General features: G+C 39.3%; 1 protein-coding gene across 5 annotated transcripts in view; it reads left to right on the forward strand.

The window, feature by feature from the left end:
- Positions 1-18,771, forward strand: part of LOC140910327 (bifunctional heparan sulfate N-deacetylase/N-sulfotransferase 3) — a 121,590-nt gene that overhangs the window by 48,094 nt on the left and 54,725 nt on the right. For all 5 annotated transcript variants that reach the window (XM_073340984.1, XM_073340982.1, XM_073340985.1 and 2 more), the window contains 2 exons: positions 11,356-11,541; positions 14,637-14,765. In XM_073340984.1, the coding sequence (XP_073197085.1) occupies positions 11,356-11,541; positions 14,637-14,765 (315 nt within the window). The remainder of the gene's footprint in view (positions 1-11,355; positions 11,542-14,636; positions 14,766-18,771) is intronic.

Consider the following 18,771-nt stretch of genomic DNA (forward strand, 5'->3'; position numbering starts at 1 on the left):
GGGGTACGGGAGGGGTTGCAGGTTCTGGGCTGGGGGGTGGGGCCAAGGGGTTCAGAGTGTGGGAAGGGGCTGAGCCTGGTGCAGGAGCGGGTGTGTGGTGTGGGCTCTGGGAGGGAGTTTGGGTGCGGGAGGGGGCTCAGGGCTGGGGCAAGGGGTTGGGGTGCAGGAGAGGGTTCAGGGTGTGGGCTCTGGGAGGAAGTTTGGATGCAGGAGGGGGCTCGGAGTGGGGCCAAGGGGTGTGGAGTGTGGGAGTGGGCTCGGGGAAGGGGTTCGGAGTGCAGGCTCCAGCTGGGCAGCGCTTACCTCGGACAGCTCCCGGAAGCAGCTGGCATCTCTGGCTCCTAGGCTCAGGGGCAGCCAGAGGGCTCTGTGCATTTCCCCTGCCTGCAGGCACCGCCCCTGCAACTCCTATTGGCTGCACTTCCCGGCCCATGTGAGCTGCGGAGTCGGCACTCAAGGCCAGGACAGCGCGCAGAGACCCCCTGGCCGTACCTGCGCCTAGGAGCCAGAGAGACGTGCCAGTTGCTTCCAGGATCCGCATGGAGTCTGGGCAGGTAGGGAGCCTGCCTTAGCTCCGTTGTGTCACCGACCAGACTTTTAGTGGCCTATTAAAATCTCCCAGATTCGTTTCAGCCACCAGGAGATTAATTCCCGGCCAATCCGTGAGTGTTGGCAACACTAGTTGGAAAACTCATTAATTATGATTAACTTTTAATGCAGAGAGTAACTAAAACACACAAAAAATTACTCCAGCGATAAACCATTGTTCTAATTTTTTTGGAGATAACTAAGTTGCAGGTGATATTACACTAAATACTTCCAAAAGGTATGGAATAGTAATATTTTATCTTATAGCTTTGTATTTGAGACATAATTACCAAGTATATTTATACACACTCATGCGTGCGCACATCCCCACACACACACAGGGTGCATGAATCAGAACAAAAATACATTTTCTATTTTTTCCTTTCATTTCATTTGACCACACTTTTAAATAAAACCTTCTTTTTCCCCTTTAAAAGGGTTCACCTTTACATCTGAAAATGTGTAACTGGATTTATAATTTATGATTTCACAAAAAGAAAATAATTAATACTGCAGAAGAACCAGGTAGCATATTTTAGAATTTAATTCAATAATTATATGTAGAATCTGGGATTTCAAGTGCATAATGTCATGTGGTTTTACAACTAAGCATTGCTGCTATCTATGCACAAAAGTCAATATTACATCACACAGTAGTATTTGAAAGCTGTATTAAAGGTTCTCAAGACTCAAGAGTGACAAATAAGTAGCTCCTTAAACTTGTGTTTGTAACAGAGAACATCCCATTCTTTCACAAAATGAGCCACAAGTAGACTTTCAAGTGTCATGGTGACACTGACTAGCTCTGCCACTAACAGTCAAAGATGACAAGGATTTCATAGCCAAGATTAGAACTAACCAAACAACCCCTGGAATGTACAAATCACCCAATTTTCACAAAACAAGGCTGTATAAGTAAGGTTGTATTCTGGTTATATGGTATGTTTACCCAACAAAAACTATATTAAAAGTATGTTAAGGACTGACACACAACTATAAAAATAAGTAAATCAAATATATAACTGTGTTGCAACACTTAGGCCAAAGTCCATCAAGAAAGTATTTGAAGGTGCACAAGTATTCAAAACTACCCCCTAACTGTGATTACTTTAGCTTTATTGTTTTGTATTACAACTTTAATATAATGATAATGCAGTTTCTGTTAAGTAAATGTGTTTATTGGTTTTCTAGTGATTATTTTTAAATAAACATAATGGACCAAATATATCACTAATGAAACTCCATTAACTTCACCAGATAGAATTTGATCCATTGCTTTGTCCTGCATAGGTACAAATATTTGTTCTGTTGCATATAGGATTTCTATCAATTGTATTTAGGTTTTGAATATTTTTCCCAAAGTGCTAACTTAGAGAACTACCAGTTATGTAAGACAGTGGGATTTTGCTGGTCCAGCTCTTCATCAAACAAAAAAAGCATGGTTTTATTGTTGATGAAATTTAATTTTTTCTTTAATCCATATTTTGGGTCAAATTTATCCCTGGTGTAACTATTGACCCATTTTAGTTACTCTTTGCACTAAAAGTTAACTAACAAAATATAGTTTCCAGCAAAAATATCATTATATAAATCAATGGTTGACTTTGCCTGGAATACTGTTTTCATATCTGGTCACCCCATCTCAAAGAGAATATTGCAGAAATATAAGGGGTTCAAGACAAGAACTATTAGAAGCACATGGAAAGTGACTGAAAAGATAGAGACTTTTCTTTAGAGCAGAAGTGAATAAGAGAGGATGTGATAAAAGTTAACAAGAATATCCCAGTTATCCTTTAAGTGCTTCCTGCAGATTTTCTTGCATCTTCCTCAGAAGTAGCTGGTATGGCCAGTATTAGAGACAGGATACTGAACGAGATGGACCACTGCTCTGATCCATTTTTGCAATTCTTGTTTCCAAAGTCAGTTGGAAGACAGATTGAGATATATGAAGGACAGTTGTAGTTTACAGATGGTAAATATTGAGATTCATTTAGGTTGTTCTAAATCCAACCTGTTGTGAAATTTTCAGAAAATGAAGAAAAATGTGACATTAAAAAAGAAAAGATTTTACTCTGTGTTTTTATACAGCTACATCAATTAAATGCAGTTATGGGGTTTCCCCCCTACTGATTAGAAAGCAGTTTGCTCAGAAACTGAGCATTGAATCAGGGTGGATTTGATTTATATCAAATTGATTTAAATCATGATTTAAATCACTAGTTAGGAAGACTCGATTTACTTATGGATTTCTACATAAAAGTGCATTCTTGTTGGTTGTTATAACCTTACTGCATATTCTTCACAACTCAGAGATTTCATTCATAGGATTCATTTTTAGAAGGTACACACTATACATTTTTTAAGTGATTTATTTTGAAAACTTTTCAGATTAGTTTTACAGCTATATCAGAAAATGAATGATTGTTTGGTTATTTCACCTACCAAAGGTAATTGAAGCAGATATTTATGAAGTCACTGGGAGGTGAACAATCTCCAATTCAACAGGTTAATCATGAATATTTGGAGGATTTTCTTGCCATGCTGTATTAGGAGGAGAACGTCACCAGACAGACATTTAAATTCTTTTATTTAACTAAAATAACAACATTATGTATTCTGGATTTTTTCAGCAAACATATAATACTTTAACAAATAAGCGTATGAATTTCTGAATTTAGTTAAACATTCAAGTTTCTTTAAAATCAGGTTTGTTTTTGTTAAAATTGTTTAACGAAAATAGTTAAATGAAATATTTTTTTTAAATAAACAAAAATTAAATCGACTATGTCAGCCAGGTCAACGTGAGAAACTTAAAATATCAGTCGTCTTCACCTTCATTTTCCTGTTTGTTCATAATCTGGAAAAGAAAAACAAGCTTTCCTGCTTTTTCAGGTCCCAAACTATTTCTCAATTTGGAATGAATTAGTCCAAAGGAAGAAAATATTCTTTCTACAGTGGCAGAAGAAGCAACTGCTGTTAAAAGTGAGATTATCACTTCAACAGTCTTGGAATCTAAGTGCCTAAGTGACTTCCACCAGTTCACTGGTGTGACTTTCTTTAAAACTTCATCAGCAAACATATATTTCTTGAATGGTTCACCCTGAGCTCTGAAGTTTATTATAGTTGGCATTATGGAGGGATGATTGCTGGATGTCCATGTCAGAGCCAACTCCTCTTCTTCAGCAGTTAAGGTTTGACCCTGATACCGAGTATTGAGAATATTTGCAAGAAAATGAGCTGGAGATCGTGCTTGTCCCATTCGTTTTTTTAATGCTTGTAATTTAACTCTGTCATTGCATATTTCTCTTTTCAAGATCACACTCAGTTCCTTCCAGATTCAACAGTGTCAGCAATAAAACAGCTATTTCCCTGCATTTTGTTCAAGGCTACTCAGCATGTGTTCAACATTTCTCTTAAGCTCAATGTTGAGAACTTTGGCTGTGACAGTGCCATCTATTTTTTCATGATTTTCTTCAGAGACTGTCATCAGATTAGGCCAGTTCTTGGTACAGTGCTCAAACCACTACTGAGTTCCATCACACGTCTTGTGGGAGAGCTAGCTTGGTTCCTCCCACTTTTTTTCAGAGCAGCTGCTGCAAAGTGGTTGTTACGGAAGTATTTTGCAATTTCCACATTAGCCCTTATTTCTGGAAATCTTTGGCCAGGAGATGCATCAAATGAGCACTGCAACCGTATGTTATTAGCTTGGGACTCTCTTCACTGTCTTCTAAATTTTTTCTCATCTTGGATACATTTGCAGCATTGTCTGTTACCAAGCCGTGTACTAGACATTTGAATTTTTTCCCCACAGTTTGTTGTAGCTTTTACTGCTACTTCTTGTAAGTATTCTGCTGTATGCATTTCCTGATGTATCAGTATTTTCTGTAAGAAAGACATTCCCCCCTTCTTCTGTTGTCACACAAGCACATACAACAGGATCATTGTGGACATTGCTCCAGCCAGGTTAACAATTTCACCCTCTAGACCTTTTGCACACTGCTCAATTTCTCTTTCATACACTTTATCCAGCAATTTGCCTGCGACGTCTGCTCTGTTGGGTGGACTGTATCCTGGTCTTAATGACTGAACCATGTTAACGAAGTGTGGGTTCTCAATCATACGGAAAGGAGAGTTTGCTGCATAAACAAACGGGACAATTTTTTTTAATCAATTACCTCTTTTTGTAATCTGCTGTTTCTTATCACAAAGTTATCTACGGTTGTTTCTGGATGATGGAGATTTTTTTTTCTTTTTGCTATAGGTGATATACTGTGGCTATGTGACATACATGATGTGACTGAAACACTATCATTAGCAGATAACTCTGAAACTATAGAAAATGATGGTGATCTTGAAGGTGGATAGTCTTCAGAATCCTGTATGTTGAGGATGGATTCTCCCAAACAAAATAAGTTATTTAATTATTATTACCATACTGCTCATTTAGTATTACTCATTGCATTCACTGACACTCAGTACTACTTTAAAGGTGAAATTGTAAAAGGAAGATCTGCCTATTTCAGCTATTTTTTTTTATCACAACTGCATCTAAAATGATAGTGCCATAGAGTAACAACTATATTTTTTGCTCAAACATGAGAATTCACGAATAGTCCAGAAGGAAGACAGGCAGTCCTTAGGAAAGAAGTATGAAATAAAAAAGTTTACCAACCTGAAGATCCTGCATGTTCACACATGTTCTTTTCATCATCGTCAATGCAGCTTCCTCCTGAGAAGGAACACTTCTCATGATATTGTTTCATTCGGGCAACCAGGCCTTGCATTTCTTTGTTGCACTGTTTGCATTTTGCACACATGCCTGTCTTACCCACAGGTAGAGGAACTTCATTAAAATATTCCCAAACTGGGTCTCTTTTACGGCCTGCTGCCATTATAGATTTTCCCTTCTAGTAAAAGAATGGTATGGTAGATCTCAAATCAATGAAGGCTACACTCAGAAAGACCTCAAGACTTCTGGAATATGCTGCTCAAACAGTTTCACTTTTGTTTCTACTGCCTGTTCCTCCCTCCTCACATTTATCATTAATGATCTGGAGGATGGTGTGGATTGCACCCTCAGCAAGTTTTCAGATGACACTAAACTGGGAGGAGAGGTAGATATGCTGGAGGGTAGGGATAGGACAGAGAGGGCCCTAGACAATTTGAGGATGGGGCCAAAAGAAACCTGATGAGGTTCAACAAGGACAAGTGCAGAGTCCTGCACTTAGGACAGAAGAATTCCATGCACCGCTACAGACTAGGGACCGAATCACTAGGCAGCAGTTCTCCAGAAAAGGACCTAGGGGTTACAGTGGATGAGAAACTGGATATGAGTGAACAGTGTGCCATTGTTGCCAAGAAGGCCAATGGCATTTTGGGATGTATAAGTTGGGGCATTGCCAGCAGATAGAGGGACGTGATCGTTCCCCTCTATTCGACATTGGTGAGGCCTCATCTGGAGTTTCGTGTCCAGTTTTGGGCCCCACACTACAAGAAGGATGTGGAAAAATTGGAAAACATCCAGCGGAGGGCAAAAAAATTATTAGGGGACTGGAACACATGACTTATGAGGAGAGGCTGAGGGAACTGGGATTGTTTAGTCTGCGGAAGAGAAGAATGAGGGGGGATTTGATAGCTGCTTTCAACTACCTGAAAGGGGGTTCCAAAGAGGATGGATCTAGACTGTTCTCAGTGGTAGCTGATGACAGAACGAGGAGTAATGGTCTCAAGTTGCAGTGGGGGAGGTTTAGGTTGGATATTAGGAAAAACTTTTTCACTAGGAGGGTGGTGAAACACTGGAATGCATTACCTAGGGAGGTGGTGGAATCTCCTTCCTTAGAAGTTTTTAAGGTCAGGCTTGACAAAGCCCTGGCTGGGATGATTTAGTTGGGGATTGGTCCTGCTTTGAGCAGGGGCTTGGACTAGATGACCTCCTGAGGTCCCTTCCAACCCTGATATTCTGTGATCTCCAGACTTCTTCTCTTTGTCCAGATCTATTCCGCACCCAACAATCCTCTATTCACTGAGCTCTTTGAAACTTTGCGCTTTTAGAGAGAGGTACGGGATTGACTCTGTGTACACACATTTGCAGAGGGACAATAGGGTTGAGGTCTGTTATTTCTCATCTCTATATATTTATTTATTTTAAAATATTTTTGCTGTTGACAAGCATGTTATCTCTGGAGACACAAATCCACAGTTTGAGAACTGCAAAACTAAGCATCTCTGATGGTATCTTCTAGACGAAGCACTGAGTCCCATTAGGTAGATAGAAAGATTAACCTAAATAATCTATACAGAAGCCCCTGGAACCCATAAGATTGGGTCCCTAATCCATGAACTATTGGAACTCATTTACAAAACTTTTCTTAAACATTAGATGAATATATAGTCTCAGACTATAGAATTAGAATTTATAATTCCTATTCCATGATGAGATCTCTTTGAGCTATAATGTATCTTAATTAAAACTATCTTTAGATAGGTTTTTTCCTCAAAAAGTATTTTATCAAAAAAATTGAATTTTTTTAAAAAAATCATTGATTTTTATCCTCCCTGGAATTGATGCAGCATGTTTAGGGCCTTACCTTACCATTCACAGTCCATTCTAGTCAATTTCCATTCACAGTCCACTCTAGTCAATTTCCATTCACAGTCCACTCTAGTCAATTTCCCAGTCATAGGATTTTAAAAATCAAATATTTCACAATTTTAGCTATTTAAATCTGAAATTTCACGGTGTTTAATTGTAGGGATCCGACCCAAAAAGGAGTTGGGGGAGGGGGATTGTGAGGTTATTGTGGGGGGGGTTGCGGTACTGCTACCCTTACGTATGCACTGCTGCTGGCGTCGGCACTGGGTAGCTGGAGAGCGGTGGCGGCTGGCCGGGAGCCCAATTCTGGAGGCAGAGCCGCCACCAGCAGCAGCACAGAAGTAAGGATGACATGATATGGTATTGCCACCCTTACTTCTGTGCTTCTGCCTGCAGAGCTGGGCGCTCAGTCAGCAGCCACCACTCATGGTATGGTATTGCCACCCTTACTTCTGTATGAAATTCAGTAAAACTTCTTACTTCTGTATGAAATAGTATAAGAATAACAATATTTGAAAAATACTGAAGAAGATACTATTACATGGGAAAAGATATGCTCATAATTAGTATGAAAGATTTTAATTAAATTACATATTTATTAGTGAATATTGGTGTAAGATTAAGAAACCCCTTAATTCAGACTTTTGTTTAGAGTTGAAAGAAGAAGATTAAACAGGACATTAGAGAATACAGTCTCTTACACGGTTTACAAAAATTATTCCTTTTGATGCTTGTGCATGCTCAAGTGAAGTAGAAAAGATTAAGATAAGAGAAAGGGGAATTGAAACTTCTGTACTGGAATTAAGTAGTTTAAAGCTAAATAACTGATTGTAGTCAAATCAATGGGCCGAGTCCTATACTCTTTTTACTCAGACACACTTAGTATTGAAGTGAATGTACATCACACACTCTGCACCCACAGTAGAGAACCAACCATATATATAAGGAATAATTGACAGTGTGATATATAGGCCTTATCAAGCATAACTTTTGGATGGCTGCATTACTACCAAGTGAGGAAGCTCAAAGTGAACTATTCAGGCTATCTTAAATGCATGGTAATAAAACCATATGCCATAGCATGGCATCATACATTCTGTGTTTGCCATGAATTTAAAAAATTTTTACAGATGTTTTAGATTTTTTTTTTTTTAATTATTGGGATTTGAAAAAAATCCTCTACCTAATAAACCAAGTATGGTTTTTAGAAGTCCCACTGTACCAGGCCCAGAAGTGGCCCTAAATCCCTAAAATGAGGGAAAATAGCTTGTCTTTACCTATAAACTTTACAACTTTAATGTCTGTTTTTTCAGGTTCTTCCAGGACTAGAAGGAAATACTGTGTATTACACTGACAACATTGTCTTCCCAATGGGATGAAACTCCATTTCTAGCCTTTCTGCATCGTGATCAAACAGATTTTGTAGCTGTGACACTTCATTTGTAGAAAACTTGTCAGTAATCTAGGACTAAATCTTGACTGTCCTGAACTTGGGGCCAATGTCACACACACACACACACACGTTTGTATCTATACATATGAATGGGTACATGGAGTGCAATTTGCATCCGCTACATCTCTGAGGGCCCTTGTGCCCAAGGAGGTTTCATACCTAGAGGAAAAGAAAGCATTAATTCTGATACCAAATTCCTTCCATAGGTTCTGCAGGGTAAAGTCAACTGCAGGTTCCCATTGTTGGAGACTGGATGCCTCAGGGGAGTAGTAAGCCGTTGATCTCTTGATCCCAAATTAGAATCCACCCCAAGTCCGACACGACCAAAAAGTAGTTACTCTTATATGGCTGTTCATAGGCAATGTGAATGAGTTAGTGGACTAGGCCCAACTCCTAGTGGGCAAGCGTCCACAAAAATCTCCATGCCAATTGGCAGCCTTGATGGCAGTCTCAGGAGAGAGGCCAGAGTTTGATGATTATGGAAAATGAATTACCCTTTCACCTTAAGAGTTCGTCATGGTTCCAGCAACTTGGCAAAGCAGTGAAAGGAAGTATGCTGTGCTTCTGCCCATTCTGCATCTGCTTTGGAGATAAAGAGATGGTTTCATTCTTCAGGAATGTCTGTACAGTAGAACCTCAGAGTTACGAATACCAGAGTTGCGAACTGACCAGTCAACGACACACCTCATTGGAACAGGAAGTACACAATCAGGCGACAGCAAAGACAAAAAAATGGAAATACAGTACTGTGTTAAATGTAAACTACTAAAAAAAGAAAAAGCAGCATTTTTCTTTGGCATAGTAAAGTTTCAAAGATTTCTTAAGTCAATGTTCAGTTGTAAACTTTTGAAAAAACAACCATAATGTTTTGTTCAGAGTTATGAACATTTCAGAGTTACGAACAACCTCCATTCCCAACATGTTCGTAACTGAGGTTCTACTGTATGTCAGTTTCTACAATCACTTAATTAACCACAAAAGAAAAAAATGATATTTTTTTACATGCAAGCAAGAAGAGTGACAGCATCACAATATAAACTGATATGTGCCGTGGAAGAAAAAGTGAGGTTATGCTTTTGTTATGCAGTTGATAAAGCTATTCTATATAAATTCTAAAGTGTTAAAAAGATGCTTTTCTCCCATTGGTATAGGGTTGTGTGATGTTTTAAATGTTATCAATCTAGTTTCCCTCCCTGTGCAGTATATGTGTATATGGGGGGTATGATCCCAGTAAACCTGAGTAAAAGTCCAAAAAGTAGTAAATCGGGGAAAATTCTCCATTCTCTTGGCTTGGGTATCAGCTTATGATTGTTTTCTTTACCTACAAGTTGTAGTTTCAGAAATCACTAGGTTCACCCAGAATAATTTAGGAATTTAGCTTTAACACAGAATTTAGTAAATTATAGTAGAGATAACCAAGTGAGATCCATAACTGAATTCAGTAAAATAAGAGAGAGAGATTTAAAATTACAGTGGAGTCCTCATTTTAAGGCATAGAAAAAGAACAACAGGAATCTTGAGGAAATATGATTAGGGATGTGGCTATCCATTTAAGATTTTAAAGTGAACCAGGCAAGATTATTAAAATCAGCAAGAAACTCACTTAGGGTCATTTACATGCCAGCAGACACATACTGTATCTAGATAATGAGCTGAGTAGCAGTATATGAAGATGACTATAAAAGGGAGTTCTAGTTGGTAGTAACTGTGAAATTTAGTCAAATTTTAAGACAATCAAATCTTCAATTGGAAATCTGAAAAAAATGGAGCTGGAAAGTGATATCATTTTGTCCCAAATATGTGGTAAGAGGATTCTGCACAAAACATCTTAGACAAAGATTACACTGTGCTGATCAACAGAGCATGAGGGTAGTGCTGAGTGAGTCTGGGAAAGGAGAGGAGTGCCTCAGTACTAGTTTAGAGCCAAGTCAGTACTCTGGTTTAAGCACTATGACTAAGCAGTCACCTTTTGTGTTTGTTATTTTAAAGAGGTAGCCAGACAAATCCTGAATTTGTGTATTGTTAACTGTTTAACAATGATATATTCATGGAACCAGCTGTTCTGCTCCTGCTCAGCTGACACAGCAAGGACAGAATACTAGGAGAACATCTGATCTTACAACTTTTTCTTAGGGGAAATTTTACCCCTGTGCACTTGGGACTTAAGTGGTATATAGGTCTTGTAATGGTCCTCTGCACAGAGAGTGAATTTTATCAGCAGAGTGGCAATAGGCTCTGGCCCTGAGCACTACACAGGTAAAACTTATTGAAGTCAGCAAGAGTATTGCCTGAGTATGAGCTTGTTATTTAAAGGCTCACAGTGAGTGGGGTCACATATTTTGTATTTGGGGACTTTTTAACAGCAGAATACAGGCCCTTTTACTGATTAGCATGCTTCATGAATTCTCAGTCTGTGAGAAATTTTTTCTCAAAAACTTGCAAAGATATGTCCTCCTTTTTGAGGTATTGGTATAAGAACACAAAATAATTTTTCTTACACTTCTGTCATTCTTCTTTTCTTATTCCTAAAACTTCGTTATAGGTTTGTGTATTCAAACCTTTGCATATCTCGCTGCTTCCCTTTTATAACCAGCATGCGTCTTCAAATCATTCCTAACTGCATTTTAGACCTATCTATGCTGTCTCCCAGAAAAGGTGTTTGCAAGCGACACAAGCATTAAATTAATTTTCTAGATCAGTCACTTTTTCTGATATTTTTCAGGAACATGGCATTCCAACTGACATGGGCTATGCGGTAGCTCCGCACCACTCCGGCGTTTACCCTGTACATGTTCAGCTTTATGAGGCCTGGAAAAAGGTCTGGAATATCAAAATCACCAGCACAGAAGAGTATCCACATCTAAAACCGGCACGGTACAGACGGGGCTTCATCCACAAAAATATCATGGTGAGATGCTTTTATGATTTTTATATTCAAACTTACTGCTTCAGCTTTTCATGATTCATTTTAACAAACAAAACAAAAAAAGTGTAAAAGCACAGCATCCTGAAAGTTAACATTGTGAGAAGCACATATTGCTATGTAGAAATAGTAAGGTATAGTTGACATTAACCTGCTAATTAAAATCAGCATGTCTAAGCCTCTTGCTGGCATTCGTCGTACTGCTGATGAGAGCAGCATAAATTCTGACATTGGGGCCTATCTGTTACTGCTTTTGATAATGGCTTAAAAAGCTGAAGGAAAATGTCGGTGTAACAAAGTAATTCACAACCAGCTGGAAATCTCACCAGTAATACTTTGGTGCGTGTTATTGGTGAGATTTTCATCTAGTTGTAAATTGGCATCGCTCCACTGACTGCAAAGGAGCTATGCCAACATACACCAATTGAAAATCTGGCCTTGCATCTTTAAACAATAAAGTGCTGCTTCAATTGTATGAAATGGCTCTCACCTTACAACCTTCTCACACATTCTGCCAGTGTGCTTCTTACTATGGCTCAAACCCAGCGCTAAGCTCTTGGCCCAAGTAGCAAGGCTTTGGTGCTGGGAAGAAGCCCAGAGGGGGCTGGAGGGAAGAAAGCCTCCTCTCAGGCTGTGGAATTGTTCCATGGAGGCAACTCTAGTCCAAATCACCCAATTCCCCCATTGTACTCCCTATAATTCATATTGACAGACACTGACTGCACTACTTGCCTGACAGTGGCTTTTCGTTACTGACACAAAATTCTCTGTTAACATTGTAGGTCACAAATCTCAGGCTTTCTGTTCTTCAGAGCAAATGCATTAATTTTCTGCATCTGCAGGCTGATGGTGATAACACATGCCATAATAAAGACATTATATAAGATTTACCAGAAGCATTTCCCCTCCTGCTCAACTTATCTCTGTACCTTTGTACCCATTGCACTGGCATTTCGTCAGGGAAACCAGAAGAATTTAAAAAGCATTTGGAGGATTATAACAAATGCGTTAATTCCATATATTTCATAATTATGTGTGATTTATGGTCTATAGCAGGGGTGGGCAAACTACTGCCCGTGGGCCAGATCCGGCCCACCGGCAGTTTTAATCCGGCCCTCAAGTTCCCGCTGGGGAGTAGGGTCTGGGCCTTGCCCAGCTCTGGCACTCCAGCCAGGGAGCAGGGTTGGGGGCTGCTCCATGCTGCTCCCAGAAGCAGCAGCCTGGCCCCCTTCCAGCTCCTATGCGAAGGGGCAGCCAGGGGACTCTGCTCCGCACACTCTGGAACCGCAGCCAATGGGAGCTGCAGGGGTGGTGCCTGCGGAGAGCTGCCTGGCTGCGCCTCTGTGTAGTAGCCAGAGAAGGAACGTGCCATTGCTTCTGGGAGCAGCTTGAGATAAGCGCCACCCAAAGCCTGCACCCCTGGCCTCCTCCTGCAGCCCAACCTCCTGCCCCAGCCCTGATTCCCCTCCTGCCCTCTGAACCCTTCGATCCCAGCCCTGAGCACCCTCCTACATCCCAGAGCCCGCACCCCCAGCCAGAGCTGTCACCCCTGCACCCCAATCCCCAGTCAGACCTCCCTCCTGCACCCGAAACTCCTCATTTCTGGCCCCACCCCAGAGCCTGCATCCCTAACCAGAGCCCTCACCCCCTCCCACATCCCAGCCCCAATATTGTGAGCATTCATGGCTTGCCATACAATTTCTATTCCTAGGTGTGGCTCTCAGGCCAAACGGTTTGCCCATCCCTGGTCTATAGTCATTGTAGAATGTAAAATTCTGTAGAATGTTGAAAAAATTACCACAGAAAAGAATGATTCATATACTAGCATAATTTCTTCCAAGTAAGGAATTTCCATAGTAGGTGTCAGGTTTAAAAAGTCTGAGCCTTTATTCTAGCAAACACTGAATTTGCCAAACTGCTGTTTGATAACCACTGTGATCTGAGATTTAGATCTATATTTTTAAAGGTATTTAAAATGTTCAGCCTTAAAATGTAAATTTTCTGGAAAAAAATTTTCTGGAAAAAAAATATGTTTTTTCCAGAAAATATATATATATATGATTGAAACCCATCCATTTTCCAAGTTGGGGATACAAGGAAACATTTCAAAGGTGGTTCTATTATAAAAAGCAAATTCATGAAATAGCAGCACCTTACTCAAAGGAGCTATTCCCTGTGTATGTTTAGAGTCATACATGCTTATTTTAGTCATTACAAAAATAAGTTTGTACTACTTTTTACTACCATTAATCTTGCAGAGCTGGCACAGCTGAGAGAGTGAGCTGGATTCTACTGTAACTTATGCATCATCAACAAAAATAACTACATTTGAACACAATCATTATTGTCAATGATGCATGAGCAAGAAAGAACCAATTTGACTTTCAAATTTTGCACTGAATTTTCAGGACTGGCACAAAAGAGAGCCTACTTTTAAGTGGAAACTGAACAGATTTGAATAACAATCAATAAATACAGAACACACGAAGCTATTTTTATAAAATCACATTTCAGATTATGACCTCACTTTCTGAACTAAAAAAGTTTTGGTAACCAGCCTTAAAATACAGTTAGATTAGATATCAAGTACATAAAGAGGTTTTTTTGGAGACTCTGAATTACATCTGGCTTTTTGACTGTGTAGTCACTGTGTTTCAAAAAAAAAATAAATTCATGAATTTATGGGAAAAAATGACTTGTGGTTGGTCATTCTTTGTTTGTTCGTTTGTTTATTCAAAAAATGTATATATATGTCAGTATGACAGGTTTCAGAGTAGCAGCCGTGTTAGTCTGTATCCGCAAAAAGAAAAGGAGGATTTGTGGCACCTTAGACACTAACAAATGTATTTGAGCATAAGCTTTTGTGAGCTACAGCTCACTTACCCAGGGCTTGGATTAATTGTCAGTCTAACTACTGACTTCAGTTAACAGTGCAATGCTAAATCTACATAACAGTTTAATAACAGAAAGTAAATAGTAAAGTTACAAAAGTTCATTTGTATTCAATTTATTAGTTTACAAAAGGAATGAAAGTAATTTTGTTTTGAGATATTTTTCTTTATCATCTTGTTTTTACTCAGGTCCTTCCTCGGCAAACCTGTGGTCTGTTCACTCATACAATTTTCTATAAGGAGTATCCTGGGGGTCCAAAAGAACTAGACAAGAGTATCCAGGGTGGGGAGTTGTTTTTCACAGTTGTTCTCAATCCAGTAAGTAATACAACCTGCTTTTGAAATGATTAACAAAAAATGATTAAAGAGAAATTTGCTGATGAACTATGTCTCCCAAGGAATATTGATTTGTCACAGATCAAAGCAGTCTCCTGTTCCTTATCTAATATGTTTGAGCTCTAATACTGTGCAGATATACTATAAGATTTAATAATTTGATGCTGGCTTCTGTTTTATCTGGCTTATAGTTAATGTGAGGTTTCAGAGTAGCAGCCGTGTTAGTCTGTATCCACAAAAAGAAAAGGAGTACTTGTGGCACCTTAGAGACTAACCAATTTATTAGAGCATAAGCTTTCGTGAGCTACAGCTCACTTCATACTGTTCTTGTAAAGTGCTGGAAATGGCCCACCTTGATTATCACTACAAAAGGTTCTTCCCGCCCCGCTCTCCTGCTGGTAATAGCTTACTTTTCCTGATCACTCTTGTTACAGTCTGTATGGTAACACCCATTGTTTCATGTTCTCTGTGTATATAAAATCTCCCCACTATATTTTCCACTGTATGCATCGATGAAGTGAGCTGTAGCTCACAAAAGCTTAGGCTCTAAGTTTGTTAGTCTCTAAGGTGTCACAAGTACTCCTTTTCTTTTTATAGTTAATGTGGTGTCTAAAGCCAAGCCTCTGTCTTTTTTTGTTTTGCTTTTCTTTGATTTTTTAGATTAAGCAATAATTAGGATTTAATTTCTAAAAGTATTAAAGTATTGAGAATTCTTATTGCTAAAGCTTCAACAAATACCTTAGGTGAAGTCCATAAGAATTGATATTCAGTTAAATGGACCACACAATCAGTCTATTTACCAGCTTATTTATCCCTGGTGGAGAAAGAATGGAACAGTCAGGCTATTAAACTGTGGAATATTGAAGGTTAGCATAATATAGCACAATATGTTTGAAATTGGCTTGGATTAGGTAGGATTTATCAAGAATTGACATGAGACTCCTATCTTGTAAATCTGAGGTAAGTTTTGCCCCCAAGGTCAAGGTGAATTTAAGTTGAAAGGCAAAGTATTGATAAAAGCTAGGTTGCATTTGCAGCTTGTAAATAAGATTTGGTATGATGAGTTTACACTGACACTTAACCACTAAACTGGGATTTTCAAAGGTGCTTAAAGGAGCGGGACATCTATTTCCTTTCAGATCCTTTGAATAGCTCAATCTAAATATTACTAAAAGAAAAGGAGTACTTGTGGCACCTTAGAGACTAACCAATTTATTTGAGCATGAGCTTTCGTGAGCTACAGCTCACTGTGCCCTCATTTAATACACACAACATAAGTGAGATTTCAGAGGAAAGAAGCTGTCTGTAAGCAACGCTGGAGAATTTGACACATAATTGGCAAGCAATTCTTTTTCAAGGCTTAAATTCTTTTACACTTTAGTTTTAATTGTTTAGGGGGTTGGGTTTTTTGGGTTTTTTGTAATGTTTAGAGGTTATGCAGTGAATTTGAGAGAGAAAAAACACACATCCTCCACAAAGCTGCAGTCTCCCTAGTTCAGGATACCTGCAGGAGTCACTCTGATCTTCAGGTGCGGCAATGGCATCAGGTACAAATAGAAAATTATCCCTTTTCAGGTCAGATACATTAACAGCGTGAGACTGGGGCAGCACTTTGGGTGGGAGGCTTCAGTCAAAAGCTGGGTGCTTTAGGAAGTTGCTGCAACTCTTCTAAGGGGTGCAGGGAGGCTCAAGCACCACTCTGCTGTGTCAGAATATTGAGCAAAGCTCCTCAAGGGTAGTGTGCTAGCTCAAGAAATGGAACTGGAAGAAAAAGATACAGCACCAAAAAATTGGAGTCAGGTGGTGAACTACACTCCAGGATTAGAAAGAGGTATGAACACAACTCAGGTGACAGCAGTGTGGTAGCAAAGCTTACCATGGGGCTGGTTGCTTGAATCATAAACCCAGCCAAAAGCAAGTGAGGTGTGTGAGCAGGGTTTGTTACTTCTGAGTTTGAGAGGGTGACATGGCCAAGTCTGAAGCAGCACTTTCTGACAGGCACTCAGGGAGCGGAGCATTCATCTTCCCCACCATGAGATATTTTCCTGTGAGCATCCTGATTTTTACAGGGTGTCATAAATATAAAGGGAAGGGGTTAAGAAACTCTGATACAGTACTATAAAATCCTCTTACCTATAAAGGGTTAAGAAGCTCAAGTAACCTGGCACTTGACCAAAATGACCAATAAGGGGACAAGATACTTTCAAATCTGGGAGAGGAGGGGGAAGGCTTTGTCTGTCTGTGTGATGCCTCTGCCAGGGACAGATCAAGAAAGCAAGCAATCCAACTCCTATAGAGTTAGTAAGTAATCTAGCTAGAAAATGCGTTAGATTTTCTTTTGTTTTTGGCTTGTGAAATTCGCTGTGCTGGAGGGAATGTGTATCCCTGTTTTTGTGTCTTTTTGTAACTTAAGGTTTTGCCTAGAGGGATCTCTGTGTTTTGAATCTGACTGCCTGTGAGATTATCTTCCATTCTAATCTTGCAGAGTTATTCTTTTATCTTTGTTTTGTTCTTCTAATAAAGTTCTTTTTAAGAATCTGATTGGGTTTTTAGAGTCCTAAAAACCCAAGGCTGGTCTGTACTCATCTTGTTTATTCTCAAGCCTCCCCAGAAAGGGGGTGTAAGGCTTGGGGGGATATTTTGGGGGAAGACGTCTCCAAGTGGTCTTTTCCCTGATTCTTTGTTAAATCACTTGGTGGTGGCAGCATACTGAATCCAGGTATGAGGATTTTTTTGTCTTGGTGGAAATTTTAACCTAAGCTGGTAGAAATAAGCATAGGGGGTCTTTCATGCGGGTCCCCCCATCTGTACCCCAGAGTTCAGAGTGGGGAAGGAACCCTGACACAGGGCATGACACTTGTTGCAATGGTGCCATGTTGTTCACTTTGGCACAGGAATTCATGCCCTGGAACAAGAATTTCTATACATTTTTGGGTTGGAAAAATTTCATGGATTATTTTGGTTTGTTTTTCGAACTCTTAGGTTTGGCAGTCTTAACATTAGCCAGTTAGGAGGAGTTACTTGACCTAGCCAATTCTTCTGCTTTGCTTCTCTAGGCCTTTCCCTACCAGCCTGTCAGTGGGCTGATGCAATCAGCACTCACCTACTGGAAAATCTGCAGTTGGTATCCACTCTACTTCTACTGTCTGCTATTTATAAGGCCTTCACTGCTCCCATCTAAGTAAGCACACAGCTGCATGTGCACAGATGGGGGGTATCTGATTTAAAAAACAAAATCTGGCTTTTGTATACATTACTTGACATCTTGCCTAGCACTAATACTCTGCAATGTTGCGTAGGAGACCTTTTAGTCCTAAACCTGCCAGATCATTCCCTCTGATTTAAATTAATATAGCAACACGATGCCAGCATTTGCTGTATACTTATCAGATCTCTTAAACAAAACAAGGTTGATACTATGCTGTATTTGGATGTGACACTTTTGAGGAAATAGACCATAAAATATGTGTAACACTATAGCTGCTATTCCATTGTAAATAGAATCTCTTTCTGCAATTCTGGCTGCATTCTCTCCCGCTTTTTGTTACTTTATGATTATTATTTCCCTTTTTTCCAGTGGTCTCTAAAATAAATTACTGAATATAAAAAATTATTAATATTGAGGATTACGTTTTAAAGCTGAGACTTTAATTGTACAGAATTCAAGAAATTCAAAATTAAGATTTCCTTCCACCCTGAACAGTTCCTCCTTTTGTGTTTTATTGTTTTTTATTTTTTATTTGAATTATTGTAGCATGTGGAGACCCCAGTTGGAGATCAGGGCCCCCTTGTGTGAGGTACTGTATACGCATATAATAAAAAGTTAGTCCTTGCCCCAAAGAGCTTACAATCTCTATATATTGCAACACAACAGCTGATGTATAAAATGGATAAACGGGGAGGAAAGACAAGATAAACCATGGTTTATTAGTGTAATACAAAGATGTTTCAGCATACCTGCCTAGTAGTTATTGATTGAAAGTACAAT

This window comes from Lepidochelys kempii, chromosome 4 (assembly GCF_965140265.1).
Source record: "Lepidochelys kempii isolate rLepKem1 chromosome 4, rLepKem1.hap2, whole genome shotgun sequence".
NCBI lineage: Eukaryota > Metazoa > Chordata > Testudines > Cheloniidae > Lepidochelys > Lepidochelys kempii.